This window comes from Microcaecilia unicolor, chromosome 9 (genome assembly GCF_901765095.1).
Source record: "Microcaecilia unicolor chromosome 9, aMicUni1.1, whole genome shotgun sequence".
Classification (NCBI taxonomy): domain Eukaryota; kingdom Metazoa; phylum Chordata; class Amphibia; order Gymnophiona; family Siphonopidae; genus Microcaecilia; species Microcaecilia unicolor.
In genome coordinates this window covers 207,364,396-207,385,796 of record NC_044039.1, presented here as the reverse complement: position 1 = coordinate 207,385,796, position 21,401 = coordinate 207,364,396, and the positions used below count along the sequence as shown (strand labels likewise).

The window sequence follows — 21,401 nt, the reverse complement described above, 5'->3', positions numbered from 1 at the left end:
AACCAGAGCCTTGAATCAAATAGATTGAAAATTCTGCAGGAAACAAAACACTTCTTGGAATCACTGTGGATAGAAATACCATGTGTAAAGGGGAAAAGGATAGTGATAGGAGTGTACTATCGTACGCCTGGCCAGGATGAACAGACGGATGCAGAAATGTTAAAGGAAATTAGGGACGCAAACAAACTGGGCAACACAATAATAATGGGTGATTTCAATTACCCCGATATTGACTGGGTAAATGTAACATCGGGGCACACTAGGGAGGTAAAATTCCTTGATGAAATCAAGGACAGCTTTATGGAGCAGCTGGTACAGGAGCCGACGTGAGAAGGAAAAATTCTAGACCTAGTCCTTAGTGGAGTGCATGATCTGGTGCCGCTTGATAACAGTGATCATAATATGATCGGATTTGATATTAGTTTTGAAGTAAGTATACATAGGAAATCAAATACGTTAGCGTTTAACTTTAAAAAAGGAGACTATGATAAAATGAGAAGAACGGTGAAAACAAACTTAGAGGAGCGACTGCAAGGGTCAAAAATTTACATCAGGCATGGATGCTGTTCAAAAACACCATCTTGGAAGCCCAGGCCAAATATATTCCGCGTATTAAAAAAGGAGGACGGAAGACCAAACTGTTGGAATGTATTGTATTTTACATGCATTGCCTGTCACCTATTATTTCTCTGTGATTACTCTGTGACCTCTGATGTGAATTACTTAGAGAGGTCACACAGCTATGCAACTTCCTGTGGGGGTCAGATGCAGCAGACACAGCACATGCAGCACATGGAGCACATGGAGCTCATGATCTCTCCTAACCTGAGAGGATCTATGGTGGTGTGAGCATCCATTACCATCTAAGCACATGGAAGGAGCTGATAATACAAATGTATAGTAATATGTATATATAAGCCTGTCTGATTATAATCTAACTGCAAACTGTGAGTAAACAGATGTTTTGTTACTTCAACTTTAAAGTGACTCAGCAGTGAATTATTCTGGGGTGAATGAGAGAGAGATGAAGAAAGAAATTAACATTTCTAAAGCTGAAGCTGTGTGTACTAAAATCTGCTAATTATTTACTACAAATAATCCAACAAAAGGGTTATGGGCCCAGGGCCAGGAATTGAAAAAGAAGAGAAATATTACCAGGCAGAAAAAAAGGCCACATTTTTTCTCTTAAGTTTTAAAGGAAAGATTCAGTCTGTCTCTCTCTCCCCCCACACAGCAGACAGAAGGCTAAGAAAATGGCTGAGGGAAGAAATTCACCATTGTTCTATTCTCTCAAGGTGCCTAAATTAACTGAGTTTAATTATCGGCAGTGGGAACTAAGATTCATATGTCTCCTTCGAGCAAAAAGATTAAATATATGCTTAGACCAAGACAGAACAGCTGAAAATATGGCTGAATGGAACAATGCAAACTATTATGTGAAGTGCATGCTTTTGGAAGCTCTCTCAGAGAAACAAGCCATATTAGTGGAGGGAAAAGATACACCAAAGGACATTTTATATAAACTGAGAACTATGTATGCAACTACATATGCAAAGCAGCAACCAATTTGGTTGGCAGAGTTGAATGAAACCAAATTAAGGGATAAAAGTAAATGTAATGATCACATTATGCATCTTATGTCTTCATTTCAAAAGTTAGAACTTTCTGGAATTCCCATGTGTGATGCATTGAAAAGAGCATTTCTTTTTACCTCACTATCAAAGAAGTTTGATGTTTTTAGGTCTGTAAATGAGGCCATTGAAGGGCAATCTTTTGAACAGGCAACATCAAAACTAAGGCAGGAATGCATAATAAATGATTCTGAGGAGATGTGTTCTCAAAGTCAGTCAGAGAGAAATGAAACAAATTTCTTGGCAAAGAACAGAGGAAGGCGGAGCTATGGGAAAACTCCACCCAAGGGCAAGCTGATTTGCTACTCATGTGGAAAGGAGGGACATGTATCTAAATGGTGTAAGGAAACACAAAACACTCCCTCTAGCTCACCTAAGCCAATGGAACTAAAGAATTTTCAAACCAGGAAATGTATGAAGGACAAAGATAAACACAAGGGCTTTCTAATGGCAGAAAAATCTTTGACTATGGTAAATAATAATTCAAATGAAAGTACTTGGATTTTGGATTCGGGGAGCACATGCCATTTAACCAATTCTAAAGATTTCTTTCAGGAAATGTGTCCAGAGGAAGGTATTCTTAAAACTGCAAACGCAGGGACTGCTAAGATCCAAGCAAAAGGTATTGGATTCTTAAAATGCAAAGTGTCTAATGAAGTTAAAGAAATTCCTGTAAGTGATGTCTTGTATATTCCCCAAGCAGTTTGCAATATGCTTAGTGTATCTACATTAGATAAGAAGGGATTTGTGATTCATTTTGAAAACAGTAAGTGCACAATCTCTAAAAATGATGAAGTGTATGCTGAAGCTTTTATGCATAATGATGTTTATAAACTGAGCATTTCAGGTGAAGCCTCACATATGGCGCAAGTAAGGAAGAATGATGGTAAATGTAGTCTGGAAATCTGGCACCGCCGCCTGGGACATCGTGATTCTAAGGTGATCCAGGATCTTTACAGTAAGCAACTGGCCACCGGCATTCAGATAAGTGCAGATGCTGGTAAAATGGAGAAATGCATAGACTGTGTTACTCAAAAAGGTATGAGACCCTCATTTCCTGCATACACAGGAAATAGGAGTAATAAAGTACTGGACTTAATACACAGTGACTTATGTGGACCGTTTAATATCCCATCATTGGGAAATAACAGATTTGTGCTAATATTCTTGGATGATTTCTCTAGATATTGTGTGGCCTATTTGCTGAAAGAAAAAAGTCAAGTCACAGACATGCTGAAGAAATACGTAGCCATGGTGAGCAATAAATTGAAAGAAAACCAAAGGTTCTTCAGACCGACAATGGTGGTGAGTTCACTTCACAAAGCATGCGCACATTTCTAGAACAAGAAGGCATTCAACATATCACAACAGTAGCTTATACACCAGAGCAAAATTCTGTTGCAGAGAGAAAATTTAGGTCACTTGTGGAAATGACCAGATGTATGCTGTCAGATAGCAATCTCCCTAAAAGACTATGGGGGGAAGCCATTCTCACAGCAGTGTACCTACAAAACAGAATGCCAACTAAAGGCGCTGAGCGCACACCACATGAGACATGGCAGGGTAGGAAGCCAAACCTGTCACACATAAGAACATTTGGAAGTACAGCATATGCTCATGTACCAAAGCAAAGAAGGCATAAGCTGGATTCCACAACAGAAAGGGGCATTTTAGTTGGCTATGCTCCAGGACACAAAGGATATAGAATTTTGAATCTGAAAACTGGCATTGTTGGCATAAGACATGTTACATATTTTGATGAAAACAAAAGGGTTGATAAAGGCTGGATTATCCCAGATGAGCCTTATCATCCAGAATATGAAACTAGAACCATAATAGACATGCCAGTGTATATAAATGCCATACCAAGGCAGATATCTGAAAGCAACTCATCTGTATCTAACGAGGAACAGGCAGAGGAAGCAGACACAGAAAGGATCATTGAAGAAGACAGTACAGTTGGAGAAGGGGAATCAATTGGAGAAGGACTCTCAGATTTAGAGGATGCGGAAAGGTCAGACCAACCTGTTGTCAGACGCTCATCCAGGGAAAACAAAGGTGTTCCACCCCCAAGACTGTCTTACCTAACAAAGTCAGCAGAAGCTCAAGAGCCCTTAACATGGGATGAGATTGAGAAAATGCCAGCAGAAGAAGCTGCTGAATGGCATAAAGCTGCACAAGAAGAAATTGATGCATTGGATAAAAATAATACTTGGATTCTTACAAAATTACCTCCTGGCAAGAAAGCTATAGGATGCAAATGGGTATTCAAGTTAAAAGGAATGCACAAGGAAAAGTGGAAAGGTATAAAGCCAGATTAGTCGCAAAGGGATATCTTCAAAAATATGGAGAAGATTTTGATGAAGTGTTTGCACCTGTAGTGAAACACACGACAATCAGAACACTTCTGAGCATTGCAGTCTCAAAAGGCATGCAAGTCAACCACATTGATGTGAAAACAGCGTTTCTTCACGGAGATATAACTGAAGACTTGTACATGGAACAGCCAACAGGTTTCATAAATACAAAACAAAGACAGCTAGTGTGTAAATTAAACAAAGGTCTTTATGGATTAAAGCAAAGTGCAGAATGTTGGAATGAAAAATTGCATGAAATATTGACAAATTTAGGATTTAAGCAAGGTGAAGCAGATAAATGTTTGTACACTAGGTGCACAAATGGACAATATGCATACATTTTAGCTTTTGTTGATGATCTGCTCATTGCAAGCAAAAGTGAGCAAGAGTACAAGGACATTGTAAAGTGTTTAAACCAGAATGTTGAGATAAAAGAACTTGGTAATGTGTCATACTATCTTGGTATAGAAATTGAGAAACAAAATGATGGTTCTTATCTTCTAAGCCAGAAGCAGAAAATAAATGAGCTTATTGAAAGTTTAGGTATGCAAGATGCCCAAGTTGTAAGCACTCCCATGATCACTGATTTTCTGAAGGATGAAACAGTAAGAGAACCTTTACCAGATAACATCCAATATAGATCAGCCATAGGTAAGCTTTTATATCTAGCTACCACATACAGGGCTGATATAGCAAATGCAGTAGGAATTTTGAGCAGAAGGGTCAGCTCACCTACCAAATCAGATTGGACTGCAGTTAAAAGGATGGTAAGGTATTTAAAGGGTACCATTGATTGTAAATTAAAGATTTCAGCCAATAGTAATCCAAAACTAATATGTTACTGTGATTCAGATTGGGCAGGGGATCATTCTGATTATAAATCCACAAGTGGATATGTGTTTATGTATGGAAATGTACAAATTTCATGGGCCAGTCATAAACAAAGTATTGTGAGTTTGTCTTCTACAGAAGCTGAATACGTGGCCGTATCGGAAGCGTGCAGAGAACTGATGTGGATTGAAAAACTTTTGCTGGATTTCGGAATAAATGAAAAGAGACCAATCCAGATAATGGAAGATAATCAGAGCTGTATCCGACTGTCACAGAATGACAAGGTTCAGTCACGCACCAAGCACATCGCAACGAAATACCACAACGTGCGAGAGTTGGCGAAAGAAGGGGTCATCAGTCTACACTATTGTCACACCAGTGAGATGACAGCTGACATCATGACCAAACCGTTACCCAGAGAACATTTTGTGAATTTGCGTATAAAGCTTGGACTTTGTATGAATAAATAATTGCATGACAGTTATGCATGAGAAGGGGTTTGTTGGAATGTATTGTATTTTACATGCATTGCCTGTCACCTATTATTTCTCTGTGATTACTCTGTGACCTCTGATGTGAATTACTTAGAGAGGTCACACAGCTATGCAACTTCCTGTGGGGGTCAGATGCAGCAGACACAGCACATGCATCACATGGAGCACATGGAGCTCATGATCTCTCCTAACCTGAGAGGATCTATGGTGGTGTGAGCATCCATTACCATCTAAGCACATGGAAGGAGCTGATAATACAAATGTATAGTAATATGTATATATAAGCCTGTCTGATTATAATCTAACTGCAAACTGTGAGTAAACAGATGTTTTGTTACTTCAACTTTAAAGTGACTCAGCAGTGAATTATTCTGGGGTGAATGAGAGAGAGATGAAGAAAGAAATTAACATTTCTAAAGCTGAAGCTGTGTGTACTAAAATCTGCTAATTATTTACTACAAATAATCTAACACAAACAACAGCTGGCGTGGTTAAAAAGTGAGGTGAAGGAAGCTATTAGAGCTAAAAGAAAATCCTTCAGAAAATGGAAGAAGGAACTGACTGAAAATAATAAGAAACAGCATAAGGAATGTCAAGTCAAATGCAAAGATCTGATAAGGAAGCCTAAGAGGGACTTCGAAAAAAAGATTGAGTTGGAGGCAAAAACACATAGTAACATTTTTTTTTAAAGTATATTAAAAGCAGGAAGTCGACAAAAGAATCGGTTGGACCGCTAGATGACCGAGTAAAAGGGGCGATCAGGGAAGACAAAGCCGTAGCGGAGAGATTAAATGAATTCTTTGTTTCGGTCTTCACCAAGGAAGATTTGGGTGGGATACCGGTGCCGGAAATGGTATTTGAAGCTAACAAGTCGGAGAAACTTAACTCTCTGTAAACCTGGAGGATGTAATGGGGCAGTTCTACAAACTGAACAGTAGCAAATCTCCTGGACCGGATGGTATTCATCCCAGAGTACTGATAGAACTGAAAAATGAGCTTGCGGAGCTATTGTTAGAAATATGTAATTTATCCTTAAAATCGAGCATGGTACTGGAAGACTGGAGGGTGGCCAATGTAACGCTGATTTTTAAAAAAGGTTCCAGAGGAGATCCGGGAAATTATAGACCGGTGAGTCTGACGTCGGTGCCGGGCAAAATGGTAAAGACTATTATTAAGAACAAAATTACACAGCATATTCAAAAGCATGGATTAATGAGACAAAATCAATATGGATTTAGTGAAGGGAAATCTTGCCTCACCAATCTACTACATTTCTTTGAGGGGTGAACAAACATGTGGATAAAGGGGAGCAGGTTGATATTGTGTATCTGGATTTTCAGGAGGCATTTGACAAAGTACCTCATGAAAGACTCCAGAGGAAATTGGAGTGTCATGGGATAGGAGGTAGTGTTCTATTGTGGATTAAAAACTGGTTAAAAGATAGAAAACAGACAGTAGGGTTAAATGGTCATTATTCTCAATGAAGAAGGGTAGTTAGTGGGGTTCCCTAGGGGTCTGTGCTGGGACCGCTGCTTTTTAACATATTTATTAATGACCTAGAGATGGGAGTAATTAGTGAGGTAATTAAATTTGCTGACGACACAAAGCTATTCAAAGTCGTTAAATCGCAGGAGGATTGTGAAAAATTGCAAGAGAACCTTACGAAGACTGGGTGTCTAAATGGCAGATGACGTTTAATGTGAGCAAGTGCAAAGTGATGCATGTAGGAAAGAGGAACCCGAATTATAGCTACGTCATGCAAGGTTCCATGTTAGGAGTCACGGACCAAGAAAGGGATCTAGGTGTCGTCACTGATGATACGTTGAAACCTTCTGCTCAGTGTGCTGCTACAGCTAAGAAAGCAAATAGAATGTTAGCTATTATTAGGAAAGGAATGAAAAACAAAAATGAGGATGTTATAATGCCTTTGTATCGCTCCATGGTGCAACTGCACCTTGAATATTGTGTTCAATTCTGGTCGCCGCATCTCAAAAAAGATATAGTAGAATTAGAAAAGGTGTAGAGAAGGGCAACGAAAATGATAAAGGGGATGGGATGACTTCCCTATGAGGAAAGGCTAAAGCGGCTAGGGCTCTTCAGCTTGGAGAAAAGGCGGCTGAGGGGAGATATGATAGAGGTCTACTACTACTACTACTACTATTTAGCATTTCTATAGCGCTACAAGGCATACGCAGCGCTGCACAAACATAGAAGAAAGACAGTCCCTGCTCAAAGAGCTTACAATCTAATAGTCTATAAAATAATGAGTGGAGTTGAACGGATAGATGTGAAGCGTCTGTTTACGCTTTCCAAAAATACGAGGACTAGGGGGAGCATGCGATGAAGCTACAATATAGTAAATTTAAAACGAATCGGAGAAAATGTTTCTTCACTCAACGTGTAATTAAGCTCTGGAATTCATTGCCAGAGAATGTGGTAAAGGCGGTTAGCTTAGCAGAGTTTTAAAACAGTTTGGACGTCTTCCTAAAGGAAAAGTCCATAGACCGTTATTAAATGGGGAAAATCCACTATTTCTGGGATAAGCAGTATAAAATGTTTTGTACTTTTTTGGGATCTTGCCAGGTATTTGTGACCTGGATTGGCCACTGTTGGAAAAAGGATGCTGGGCTTGATGGACCTTTGGTCTTTCCCAGTTTGGCATGTACTTATGATGATGCTTAGATCCTTTCCCAGGTGGCGACTCCTAAAATGTGGTGTTATATAATTTGGGTTACCCTATAGAGAGGAGTAGCCTAATGGTTAGTGCAGCGGACTTTGATCCTGGGGAACTGGGTTTGATTCCTACTGCAGCTCCTTGTGACTGTGGGCAAGTCACATAACCCTCCATTGCCCCAGGTACAAAATAAGTACCTGTATACATGTAAACTGCTTTGAATGTAGTTGCAAAATACTACAGAAAGGTGGTATATCAAGTCCCATTTCCTTTCTCTATGTGTACCGCTTTGCACTTACCCACATTTAATTTCATGTACCATTTGGATACCCAGTCTTGCAACACCTTCATGCAATTTCTCATAATCCCCATATGATTTAACAACTTTGAATAATTTTGCCTCATCTGCAAATTTGATTATTTCCCTTGCTGCTCCCACAGCAAGATCATTTATCAGTATGTTAAAAAGCAGTGGTCCCAGCAGAGATTCCTGGGGCCCGTCACCTTTCTCCATTTAACCCTATTCTCAGATTTCTTTTTTAAACCTTGTAACCAGTTTCCAATCTATAAGAGGACATTGTCTCCTATCCCATAACATTTTACTTTCCTCGTCTCTCTCTCATGGGGTACTCTGTCAAACAATCCTGACTCACCTTTATCCACGTGTTTATTCCTCAGTTCAAAAAATGTAGCAGATTGGTGAGGCAAGTCCTCCCTCAACCAAATCCATGATGACTCTATCCCATTAAATGATTTTCAATAATTTTGTTCTTTATAACAGCTTCTAAAAACACTGAAGCAAGTTTCTTAGAAAATGTACTTTAAGGCCACAGGATACAAAGACTAAGAACTCTCTCCACACTGTGGAATGAAATGAACCAGCTAGCTGGAGGGCAAATAGCTATAAGAGATTTTATAAGACTGACAAAATACATAAAGTAATTTTAACTTCTATAGTACTGTGAAATTTCTCTCGGCCTACCTGTAAAGAAACAACCCTGTTCTCAAGCATTTCTGTCTTTCGTTTCAATTCTGAATTCTGTTTTTGATGTTTCTCCAGTTCTGCAGAATACATGGCTTTCTCCTCTAAAACACAGAGTCACAAAACAAGACATGACATCAGCTTGTTAACAATGCAACAGTCTCATTTATGTACAAAGCAATGTGAGATGCAGTAATAAAAAATTAACTAGGGCCACCCACAAGCACTTGCTCTCTTTGAGCCTAACCACCGGTCTTGTCCCTATCACTTGGAAAAAAGTCGTTGTCAGCCCAATAATCAAAGACCCTTCCTTAAACCCCTCTGTGCCATCTCCAATTTCAAATTTAAGCATTGTCTCCAAAATTACTGAAAAAGTTGTTTTTGATCAACTCTCACAGTGGGCTGATCAATCATCAGTTCTTTATCCTAGGCAAACAGGTTTTAGAACTAATCATAGCACTGAAACTACTATCGCAGCACTAACCAGTGAACTTCACACTATTCTGGATAGGGGTAACATTGCTCTTTTAGTATCTATGGATGTTTCTGTGACATCTGATCTTGTCGATCGCTCTCTCTCATTCTCAGATGTTTGTAAGACAAAGGGCTGGAAGGGACAACTCTTGCTCGATTCATACCATTTCTCATAGACTGCTGCTATACAGTTCATACTTTCACTTGTGTGTCACTTGAAATCCCCTTATGTTGCAGAGTCCCACAAGGCTCCATTCTGTCACGATTAATATTTAACATTTTCATTAGCCCATTAGCAACTTTACTTCAGGACCCATTTCTACATCTATACAGACGACATTCTTATCATTTTCCCCAAGTCAGGCCCAGTCCCAGATTTAGCTCCTCTACAACTAGCACTCTCCTCAGTTTCTAATTGGCTACCATCTCATAGGCTTGTCTTTAACCCAGCAAAAACTTCCACCTCCTGGATAACAGGAGCCCATCCCAAACCTTCACTGACACCTCTCCTATTTGGCCTTACAATTCCGCCACTTGATTCCTTTAGATACCTGAGTATCATCATTGACAATAGCCTTTCCTTTGATAAAGCGAAGATACTTACTTACCTGTAGCAGGTATTCTCCGAGGACAGCAAGCTTCATATTCTCACGTGTGGGTAGTGAAGAGCGAGCCATGCTCTACTGCACATGCACGAGTGAATTCCTGCCTGCTGCGCTAATGTGGTCATCTCAGTTTAATTTCAAAGAAAAGGAATAAAAATAAAATAATGAAGGATACAACTCAAAGGGGTGGTGGGCGGGATTGTGAGAATATGAAGCCCTGCTGTCCTCGGAGAATACCTGCTACAGTAAGTATCTTCACTTTCTCCGAGGTCAATCAGGCTTGCATATTCTCATGAATGGGGAATCCCTAGCATCCAGGTTCATCCAAAACAATAAACACTGGTCAATTGGGCCTCGAGAGTTCTTCTGCAAGTGCATGCTTGTGCCGAGAGCTGAAAGAATGAGCTCTTGGTGGGCAATTTGGAGGTTTGGAATGTCAATTGAGGGTGTATCCAAGACGGACTAGTTGAAGAACCCACTGGTCGGAGGTTATGAGAGGCCACCTTTGGTGAAAAAATTTTAACCTCCCCCAATCGGCAAGTCATCCAGGACGGACACTTATCTCGGTTATGCTCTGCTAGAGCCAGTAAAAACCTGTTTCTTGCTTTGACTGGGGAGCAGCAGGGGCCTTAGGCGCAAGCTGTTGATAAGATTGAGTGCGCTGGGGCTGAGCCTGGGCAGGCTGCGAGCCGAAGGAGTGTACCTACGCCTGGAGTAGTAGTAGGGGACACCCCTCAACTTGCCAAAACACCTCCTAGATGAGGAAGTGGATGCAGAAGGCATCCAGTGGGAGAGAGAAGAGATAGCATCCGTGTGTTTCTTAATCTGGTCAGCAACCTCTTCAACCTTCTCTCCAAAAAGGTTATCCCCCCAGCAAAGGTCATCCGCCAACCTCTGCTGAACAGAATATTCCAAGTCAGAAACACGCAGCCATGAGAGTCTGCACATTGCTATACTCTGGGCAGAGATCCTGGATACCATATCAAAAGTGTCGTAAGTGCCCCTGGCCAAGAATTTTCGACACGCCTTCTGCTGCTTGACCAACTGGTGAAAAGGCTCGGCCTGCTCCGGGGTGGGGGTGGGGGGGGGGGAAGAGTATCGACCAAGTCAGACAGCTGTCTCACCGAGTTCTGCAAGTAAACGCTCGTGAAGAGCTGGTATGACTGAAGACAGGATATGAGCATAGAGGCCAGGTACATCTTTCTCCCAAAAGAATCCAGGGTTCTAGCTTCTCTGCCTGGGGGAGCAGAGGCATAGTCCCTAGTACTCCTGGCTGAGAGCAGATTCCACCTCCATGGAGTCATGAGGCAACTGAGGCCACACAAAACCAGGCTCCCCGTGGACCCGGTACTGAGTGTCAATCTTCTTGAGGACAACAGGGATCGACAGAGGGGATGCCCAGTTTCTCACAAGGACTGCCTTGAATACCTCATGGAGAGGAGCCATCACAGTCTCGAGCATCTTGGCCCTGGGCTCATCCTCCACTTCTACAGGGAATGGAATAACCTCTGCCATTTCCCTCACAAAAGATGGAAAAGAGAGACTCTCGGGTGGAGACTGTCTCCTCTCAGGTGGTCGGGAGAGCTCAGAAGGGATCCCATAAGACTCATCAAAGGAAAAGTATCTGGGATCCTTCTCTGATTCCCATGAGGAGTGCTCCTCCTCGGTGTCGGATAAAATCTCTCTATGAGATGACCGAGACAAGCCTGCCTCGATGCCAAGGAACCATGACCTCGAGAGACTGGCTCCCGCCGAGACTCCGGTGAAGCTTTCTCCACCGACATTGAGGGGGTGCCAGACTGGGTGGCAGTTGACACCAGGGCCACAGGTGGCACTACAGGCTGAGGGCCAGGCAGGGCTGCAGCAGGAGGTACAGAAGGCGCAAGCACCCCCGATATCGACGCACATCACTGCATAAGGCCATCCAGCAGGTCAGGAAACAAGGCCCGGATGAGCTCCTCGAGGGCCTACATCGGGAAAAGCTGAGGCACTGGCTGAGGCACAGCCTGCAGAACTGCTGGGGTCGATACGGGAGCAGGATCTCGGCTGCTTTGAGATGAGCGCATCGGCACCTCTTGGAAGGAGGGAGAGCAATCCTCCCGGTGCCGACGCTTCTCGGGTGCTGTATCCCTCGATGCCCTGGAGCTCCTGGCACCGTGTAGTGAGGGAGATCGATGATGGTGCTTCTTAGCTTTCACCCGAAGCACATCACTCATACTCCTCAGTGCCAACAAGGACGACATCGAATCCTCAAGTCACCTCGGTGTCTGGTTCGACAATGGACGGTCCCGGTGGCCTGCACAGCAGGAAGCCTCGAGACAGGTGGAGACTCACTCGATGCCTCACTGCTCCCAGTGTCTTCAGGTCTCGAAGTACCTATGCTTACCGATATTCCTGATGCCAGTGCAACTCTTGACATCGATGCTGACGTTTAGGATTCGGACCTGGCTCCAAACATCTTCTTGCATTGAGCCTCTCAGGAAACCTGGGTCCTCTTCTTCATAAGAAGACAGAGCACGCAGTTAGCAGGGCTATGGTTGTGCCCCAGACTCCAAGAATGGGTGTCTTTTCCAAGATGGTCCAGTGCACCGGGTACAACGCTTGAAGCCATGGAAAGAAAGGCTTCACTGGCCAAATCAAATGGCTCGATGGTGCCTGAAAAAGGGGCAAAGGCACAAAAAAGGGGTACCCGACCAGAGTCAGGGCCTAAAGGCAGCCCATGTCAAAAAAGAAAGGAAACAAATGGGGGCAGAAAGTGGAGGAGTGGCCTAGTGGTTAGGGTGGTGGACTTTGGTCCTGGGGAACTGAGGAACTGAGTTTGATTCCCACTTCAGGCACAGGCAGCTCCTTGTGACTCTGGGCAAGTCACTTAACCCTCCATTGCCCCATGTAAGCCGCATTGAGCCTGCCATGAGTGGGAAAGCGCGGGGTACAAATGTAACAAAAAATGAAAAATAAAACTAAGAAATAAAGGAAGGCAAAAAGTAGAAAGAAAAATATGAAAAAAGCAAGCCAAAGGCACTCAAAAGCACATAAGTACATAAGTACATAAGTAGTGCCATACTGGGAAAGACCAAAGGTCCATCTAGCCCAGCATCCTGTCACCGACAGTGGCCAATCCAGGTCAAGGGCACCTGGCACGCTCCCCAAACGTAAAAACATTCCAGACAAGTTATACCTAAAAATGCGGAATTTTTCCAAGTCCATTTAATAGCGGTCTATGGACTTGTCCTTTAGGAATCTATCTAACCCCTTTTTAAACTCCGTCAAGCTAACCGCCCGTACCACGTTCTCCGGCAACGAATTCCAGAGTCTAATTACACGTTGGGTGAAGAAAAATTTTCTCCGATTCGTTTTAAATTTACCACACTGTAGCTTCAACTCATGCCCTCTAGTCCTAGTATTTTTGGATAGCGTGAACAGTCGCTTCACATCCACCCGATCCATTCCACTCATTATTTTATACACTTCTATCATATCTCCCCTCAGCCGTCTCTTCTCCAAGCTGAAAAGCCCTAGCCTTCTCAGCCTCTCTTCATAGGAAAGTCGTCCCATCCCCACTATCATTTTCGTCGCCCTTCGCTGTACCTTTTCCAATTCTACTATATCTTTTTTGAGATACGGAGACCAGTACTGAACACAATAGACCAAAGACCAAACGTGTGAAGAGCACTGGTAGAACGCAGCCTCTCTTCACGCTTAGAAAATGAAACTGAGACGATCGCGTTCACGCAGCGGGCAGAAAGGCACTCACGCATGCACAGTGGAACATGACTCATGCTTCACTAAAGCTCTGTTTTTTACTTTGGTATAAATGCTGGACTGGACGACACAGACCTGCATCTACCCACAAGTGAGAATATGCAAGCCTGCTTGTCCTCAGAGAAACAAATTTCACAAATGATACAGACTGGATTTTACTGGTTGTGTTGTCTTCGCTCTGCTTCTTTTTACATAGATTTCTCATCTCTCCACACTGAATACAAACCCTACAAAACACTGCTGCCTGATTGCCTATAAGTTAAGAAATACGATCATGTCACCAGCTTCACTGGTTTCCTGTGAAATACTGGATACAATTCAAAGTTCTCCTCACTCAAAGTTCTACATACAGGCAGACCCCCCCTAAGCTTTCTTCTTCAATTATCCCTTACATCCCATTCCGTGTTCTTCGTTCCCTTGATTTTCACCGCCTGGTTTTGCCTTCTCGCAGGGTTGCCCATCATGAAACTACCAGGAAAGCAGCCTATTACTTTTTAGCCACAAATCTGTGGAATAATTTGTCCCCAGAAATCAGGTCAGAGCTTTCAGTAACTCTATTCAAAATTTTACTGAAAACCTAGTACTTTCAGTTAGCCTTTAATACTTCCCCTGGGCACTAACTTTGCCTTCACTGTGTTCCTGACTTACTGCACACGTGCATCAATTTCTTCCTGTGTTTTAATTATTATTTTTTTTTTAATCTACAATGTTTTAAGATGAGTAATTTGAATGAGTCTCTTTCATACCTTATTTTGAAGTTCCTTTCTTGCAGTTATGATATTAGTTTAAATTATACTCTGCTTTGACCTCTACAAAGAAAAAACTGTATATCAAGCACCAATTAATCTTAAACTTAGTGACAACAGACTTCATGTCCATGCACAAATTATCTTTAAATCAGTTTGTCTTGTTTTTCAAGTGCTGTATGGGAATGCACTGTTTTTATAATTCTATTAGAATTCAGGACAATTTATTAATAAGGCATCCGGCTTTTAAAATTATAAGGTTTAAGCCCCAGGTAGATTCTCTGTTTTCTTTCTGTGCTATTGCCGAGTGGAATTCTCTACCAGTTTTAATTAGTTTAGAACCAAATTATATGCAGTTGTGCAAGAAGTTGAAGACTTTTCCATTTGATAAATTTCAAATTTTTATTTCCTATTCTAATTTGTTCTTCCTGCTTTTGTGTAGCTCCTTATATTGTAAACCATCTTGAACCTCATGCTGGGATTTACATGGTATATAAAGCTGCAAATTAGATAAGCAGTGTGTGTGAAAATAAGTGCACTTGCCTTGAGTTAGGGCAGCCGTGCAGGGCATCACTGTTGGAATTTCATCCTAATTACAGCATCAAAACTGTCTTATTGGCCTTCATGACAAATCTGAGAAATAACAAAAGGTATTCCCAACCCTGGTAATGCAGTTACAACTATCAGCTGCCTTTGATTTGGTCAATCTTGATAAACAGATTATCTCAATTTGGAATTTCAGATACAGTCTTAGTTGTTTTCTGGATTTCCGAAACACCACAATTTGCAGGTAGTGTGGAATAAATCTATTTTGATGGCTGGAGAACGGTCTGAGGAGCACCACAGGGCTCATCTCTTTCTCCAGTTCTCTTTAATGTATATTTAAATGAATTACAACATATGTTTAGTCCTCAAAGTAACATTATTCATGATATCTTTAATATTTTATTACAGATATTGATGAGTGCACACAAGCCTTTGGCATTCTTTGCACGTTCCGATGCGTGAATGTACCAGGTAGTTACCAAGACTTTTGTGTGCTCATCAATATCTGAAATAAAATGTACAAAGGATCTTCCATTTGGTGACATTGTGTATCTTTAATATTTCCCATAGAGAGGAGTTTTCAGGAGACTACGTTGCAAATATCGGATGTGTTTGACTCCATTTCGACATGGATGCTTGCGAATTGTTTCAAAATGAATACAGATAAAACAAATATTTCATGGGTAGCAGGTAAAGACGTTAAATTGCCACAAGAGAAAATAAAATTAGCCTTGCCTAAGGTTCTAATTCAAAAGGATATTAAAATCTTAGTATTCGTGGATTCTACTTTAACTATGGAAAAGTGAATACAACTGTTAAGAAATCTTTCTTTAAACTGAAATTACTTCAGCGAATTAAACTATTCTTAGAGCTCACTCAATTTAGGATTATGCAATTGATGGTACTGAACCAGATAGATTATTGCAATATTGTTCTCTTAGGATTATCGGGAAGACAATTACGCCAAATTCAAATCATACAGAATGCGGCCGCTAAATTGATTTTGGGAGGAAATTACAATGATCAATCTACTCCTCTGCTCATTAAATTGCACTGGCTGCCGGTAAAGGCCAGGATACATTTTAAAATTATTGATGTTTGTTTTTAAGATCTTAAATGCTCTAGCTCCTCAATATCTTCAAGATATAATTTTTGCATATTCCCCTTCTAGGGTGCTGCGTTCTGTTCAGGAAGTTAAATTATGTATTCCAGCGATATAATTTGTCGGAAATCAATCACCTGAGATCTTTGACTGGCGGGTTCCTGCTTTGTGCAACGAACTGCTGTGTAGTATCCATAATATTATTTATCCTCATACTTTCAGGAGAATTGCAAAGGCTTTCTTTTTACTTTATATCTGACGGGTATCTAGACTTAAAATTGAATGATTACAACTATTATTTTAATTTTATTTTATTTCAACATTTGTACTCCACCTTTTCCAATAGAATATTGGTTCAAGGTGGCTTACATTATATGTGTTATGGAAACATATTGTTAAAAGAGGGATTATCTCTGATATGTATCTTTTTTTCCCATTTTCAAAAAACTTTATTGAAAGTTATCAATAATATATCCAGTAGAATCTAAAGATCAACAGTTATAAACAAATCCCCATCTTTATTGTGATCCACCTTGAGTCATTTTGGTAAAGTGGAATAAAAATGCCAATGTTGCTGCTTACCCTGTTGAAACTGCTCAAGTACCATCTGCAGGTTGGCCAGTGATAGCGCATACTGTTTGACTTGTTCCTGGGAAGCATTAAGCTGAAGCAGAGCATCATCTCTCTGCCGGGAGACCAGGTTCAGCTGTTCTTGCAAAGACTCCACCTGCAGGCTGGCTTGATGGCTAAACAAGTTCAAATATTGAAACAAAAGGAGAGCAAAAGACAGCAAAATAAATGTTAAATGGTGACCGTGTCACTGAACTTTAAATGTATATTTCTCATATTTAAAGATATACATATTTTCTGTAGCACTATATCCATGATAAAAGTGAGCATGAAAAATTCATGTATAACTTTAAATGGCCAGTTGTACATTTAAAGTTAAACCTGCTGTTTACCCATTTTACAATTGATACCTGAATTTCACTGCTGAAAGCTTATGTTTTTGTGCCCTCTTTGTACCACCCCAAAACATTCCCCATTTTGGATGCATAACTTTGCCTATTTTGGGGGCAATTCTATAAAATGTGCCAGAATGCAGAGCGCTGAACATGAATTCTATAATGGCATCTGGGCCACGAGATTCCGTTGTAGAATACTGGGGTAAGTCGGCATTTACACACCTACATTTGGTACGCCAACTTATGTCATGTCAATAGCAGACATAAATGTGCATGCCAAAAAGTAGAAGTTTAGTGCATAAAAGACAATATTCTATAATCTACACATGCAAATTCTGACACTTGCCTGACCCTGCAGCTACCCCTGTAATTAAATCCTTGCATTTACACACTATGAGACCTGCACTCTCACAAGTGTGCAAATGGCACTTACGTGCCTGAATGTTATTTTCACATGTATAAGTGCTGATATTTCTATAATTTTAGCGTGCAAATTGTATTTACATTTAGATGCTAAGACTATACAATTAGGGGGTTTGCAAATAAGATTGCCAAAGTTATAGGCAGAACTAATAGATATTTAAACACAAAACACACACACTTATGTCTGCCACTGACCACGTAAGTGCTTCTAAATATTGAGCTGTACCTTTTTTTTTCCCCTTGTGTACACAAATAATCCTTCAAAGCAGGTCAATAACAAAACTTTTAATACACACAGAGAAACCTGATTTTACAAAATGTCTACACTACTAGCTTGTTTATTCTGTGCAAGGAATGACCCCTCGCTTTACAAATCCATCTAAACATGCAAAATGTATTTCAGGTGTTCAGAATTAATTCTTATTAAAAGTCAAATTCCTATTAATTTAAAACTTATCTTCTTTCATGTCAAGAAGTGTTCAAGGCAGAATACAAGTATCAAAGTAAAAATGTAATAAAACAAAAATGGATCCTCAGCTTAAATTTAAACCTCAGTCCTGGCGATTCAATTTTCTCTTTTCTACCTGCTCCTGGGAAGCATAGGTCCAAGCATCTGTTACCCACTTCCTTTTCCACGATGCACACCATAAATTCCCTCCTACTCCTCAAACAACCAAGTTTTCCATATCTTCTGGATTCACACAATGTGGTTGCTCATGGTCTAAAGAACACCTATCCTAGGTTACTGATCATGGGAGACTTTAACCTACTCATCAAAATTCCAGACACCACTGCTGCCTTCCTTGATACAATGGCACCTCTAGGATTTACTCAGGTGATCAAATTTGGGCTATATGCTAGACTTGGTGTTCTGCAAAGGGACTGACATCTTTGAACACAAGGCTGGGGCATCAAGACAACACCCCTGTCATGGGCTAACTATTTTCTAATCAAATTTTCTATTAAAGACTACATAAAACAGAAGGGCCCAATCAAACTTTGGAAGGAAATTCGAGACATGACTGCTAATAACTTCCTAAAGGCCTTGTCCTACTATCACGTGGATGAAAAGATGATGGCTGTGTCAGAACATGTTGATATCTGGAATGCACGCTTAGCAATGGCATTAAGGAAAAAAAAACCAGACCCTCTTAAGAAGGTCCTATGCTCTACGTACAAATGCTCCCCATGGTTCTCCCCGCATTTAATAGTAGTACGTAGGTATGATGACTAAATAAGTATAGAAAATTTCTCACTGAAATTCAAAGTGGTTGCTGAGAAAACAGCAAAAAAAAAACAAAAAAACTCTAGGGGGCTACAGAGGTCCAGATCTGAAACCAAGACATTAGTGACATCCTGAAACTACCAGAAAGAATATACTGACTTTCCCAAAAAGTAACATCAAGCTGTTCTGTAGTCACACAGTGTTCCGGGAAATATCAGATGGAGTGTGCACCTAAAGGTTCAAGGAGAGCAGAAAGACCCCTAATGCTGATAAATATGCCTAAAGCGCAATTGCTATTTAAAGCTTGCTATCCAGCACATCAATAGAAATATCTATATGGCTTACAATACTAAAATATATAGGAAAATTAAGAAAGAAAAGGAACAGGTCAGGAAGGAGTAGAAAAGGAACTCTATCATCAGATAGTCAAGGAAGAAAGATGAGTCCAAAGAGAGAGTGGGGAAAGGTCTAAACTAGTTAACACTCAGCCTTAGGACAGTGCCTAAGGTAGAATGAAAGCATCCTTGAATTAAAAAAAGTTTTAAGATCTTAAATTTAGTCAGGGATGTTTGTGATCCAAGAAATAGTGGTAATGCATTCCATAGGGAGAGACCAGTAAAAGAAAAAAAAAACAGTATCCTTGGTAGCCTCATGTCTAATATGCCAAAAAGATGGTACAACCAGTAAGTGCTGTTGGCATGAACGAAGAACAAGAGTGGGAGCATATGGAGTTAACAATCTTGCCAAAAAGGGAGGCTATCTGGAGTTTGTAATTTAAGAAAAAAACAAAAAAAGAATGTTATATGTGATGCAGTGCGTAAGCGGTATCCAATGTGCATTTTTAAGAAGTGGTGTGACACGATCACACTTCCGTGAACCTGAAATCAACTTAATTGAAGTGTTTTGTATCAGTTGTAGATGCTGTAGATCTTTACATCTCAAACCTTTCTCAGTCTCCCTCTGCTGGTAGGCGAGCATAACCCAAGCGTCTTGACCGGTCTGGAGGGTTGATGCGGAAATGAATTACAATAGTCAAGTTTCAAAATTACTAGGGGATGAACCAACATATTGATAGTTGAAGGATGTAAAAGTGAGTTAATGGAACAAATCATAAGTAATTTGAAGAAGCAGCATTTAAATAAGAGAAGAAAGTTGTGGCTGAAAATTGAGAATTATCAATGAGAATCCCTAGTAATTTCAAAGAAGTAACTAGTGGGATTTGAATTTCAGAAAGCAATATAAGCCAACCAATGCTGAACTGAAGGAGGAATATAAGAACCCGCTAGAAGAAATTGGATTCCAGGGGGAAAAAAAAGACTCACTAGAACCAGTAAGAGACCATACTCACAGGATTTACCTATGAAATCTGAGGAAAAGAAGTCCCTCCTCTTGGGAGTCAAGAAAGAAGTGTCATGTGTAATTATAAAGGTCTTTTAACCAGAGCATGAACTACAGTAGGTAGAAACCATTACAAAGCCTGTTAAAGTGGCAATAAAGTGGATCCTCAGAGTAAACTATTGGGCAAAGTAAAAAGACAAGTCTCATCCGAATTATATGCTCCTCTTCTTTGTTTACTTCTTCTTTTTCTTTTTTAATTGCATAGCACAGAGGTCATTCTGCTTCCCAGGTGTACCCGCTACAACTAACTTAGAAACTTAAAACATGAAGTGAAGAATAGATGAGATAGGAGAATTTACTCAAACAAGGAGAAGGATCAACGAGAGAACTGACCCAGGAGTACTGAATCTTCATTCACAAAGACAGAAAAAGAAAACCACAGAACTGCTGCAAAAATATTGAAATGTACATAGTTGGCAAAGAATATAAAAAAATAGTGCAGAGCTGGGAAGGCACCAAACAATCTCTTTGTACACTGTAAGAAGAGTAGATAACGGAAGTAAACGAGCTAAGCGAAGTCACAAAGCCATAAGCCACTTTCAACAGCATAGAGTGTTACATCAAGCAATAAATGCTATACACCGCCTTAATTGAAGTTCCTTATAAAAGCAATTAATAAATGCAAATAAATACAGCCTGTGTATGCACAGCGTCTTTCCAAATCTTTTTGCTGTGAAAGGAGCCACTAGGAGAACCTGGGAAGACTCAGCCCTACCAGGTATCCCCTTTAGTAGAAAAGCCTAAGACTGGAAAGTCTCCCCTCCCCCAAGCTCAATTGAAAGCCATTCAGAAAACCTGTCCAGGAGCAAGACTCAATAGAGCAGTTCAGCTGTGTTGGAAGACTAAACTCCCCAGAGTGCATAGTTTTCAGAACACTGAGAATTTCGGAGACAAGAGGACATTTCTGTGGGTAAGTGACATTATTTTATTCTGTGCTTGGTAACTGGTTTAAAAGAGGAATTGTAGGATATTGATAAACACAGTTAGAATTAAAAAAAAACAACTTTATTAGCTAGTCTCCATTCCCTTTTCCCCATAGTTTTAAAACTTGAATTTTTCTGCCACAGCATTAACAGATAGTTTCAGTCTAACCATAGGCTAAAAAAAGACTCTATTGAACCTGTAACTGGAAAAAAAATATATATATATATAATTGACAAACTATAGTAATCACCACCATGCCCGG

The 21,401-nt window shown here is 40.5% G+C and overlaps 1 protein-coding gene across 1 annotated transcript in view; it reads right to left on the bottom strand.

Moving 5' to 3' along the window:
• The window catches only part of TRIP11 (thyroid hormone receptor interactor 11), a 154,676-nt gene that overhangs the window by 52,098 nt on the left and 81,177 nt on the right, over nucleotides 1-21,401 (bottom strand). Inside the window, exons 13-14 of the mRNA XM_030213827.1 lie at nucleotides 16,787-16,950; nucleotides 8,970-9,073 (exon numbers count right to left, since the gene is read on the bottom strand). Coding sequence (XP_030069687.1) covers nucleotides 8,970-9,073; nucleotides 16,787-16,950 — 268 coding nt within the window. The remainder of the gene's footprint in view (nucleotides 1-8,969; nucleotides 9,074-16,786; nucleotides 16,951-21,401) is intronic.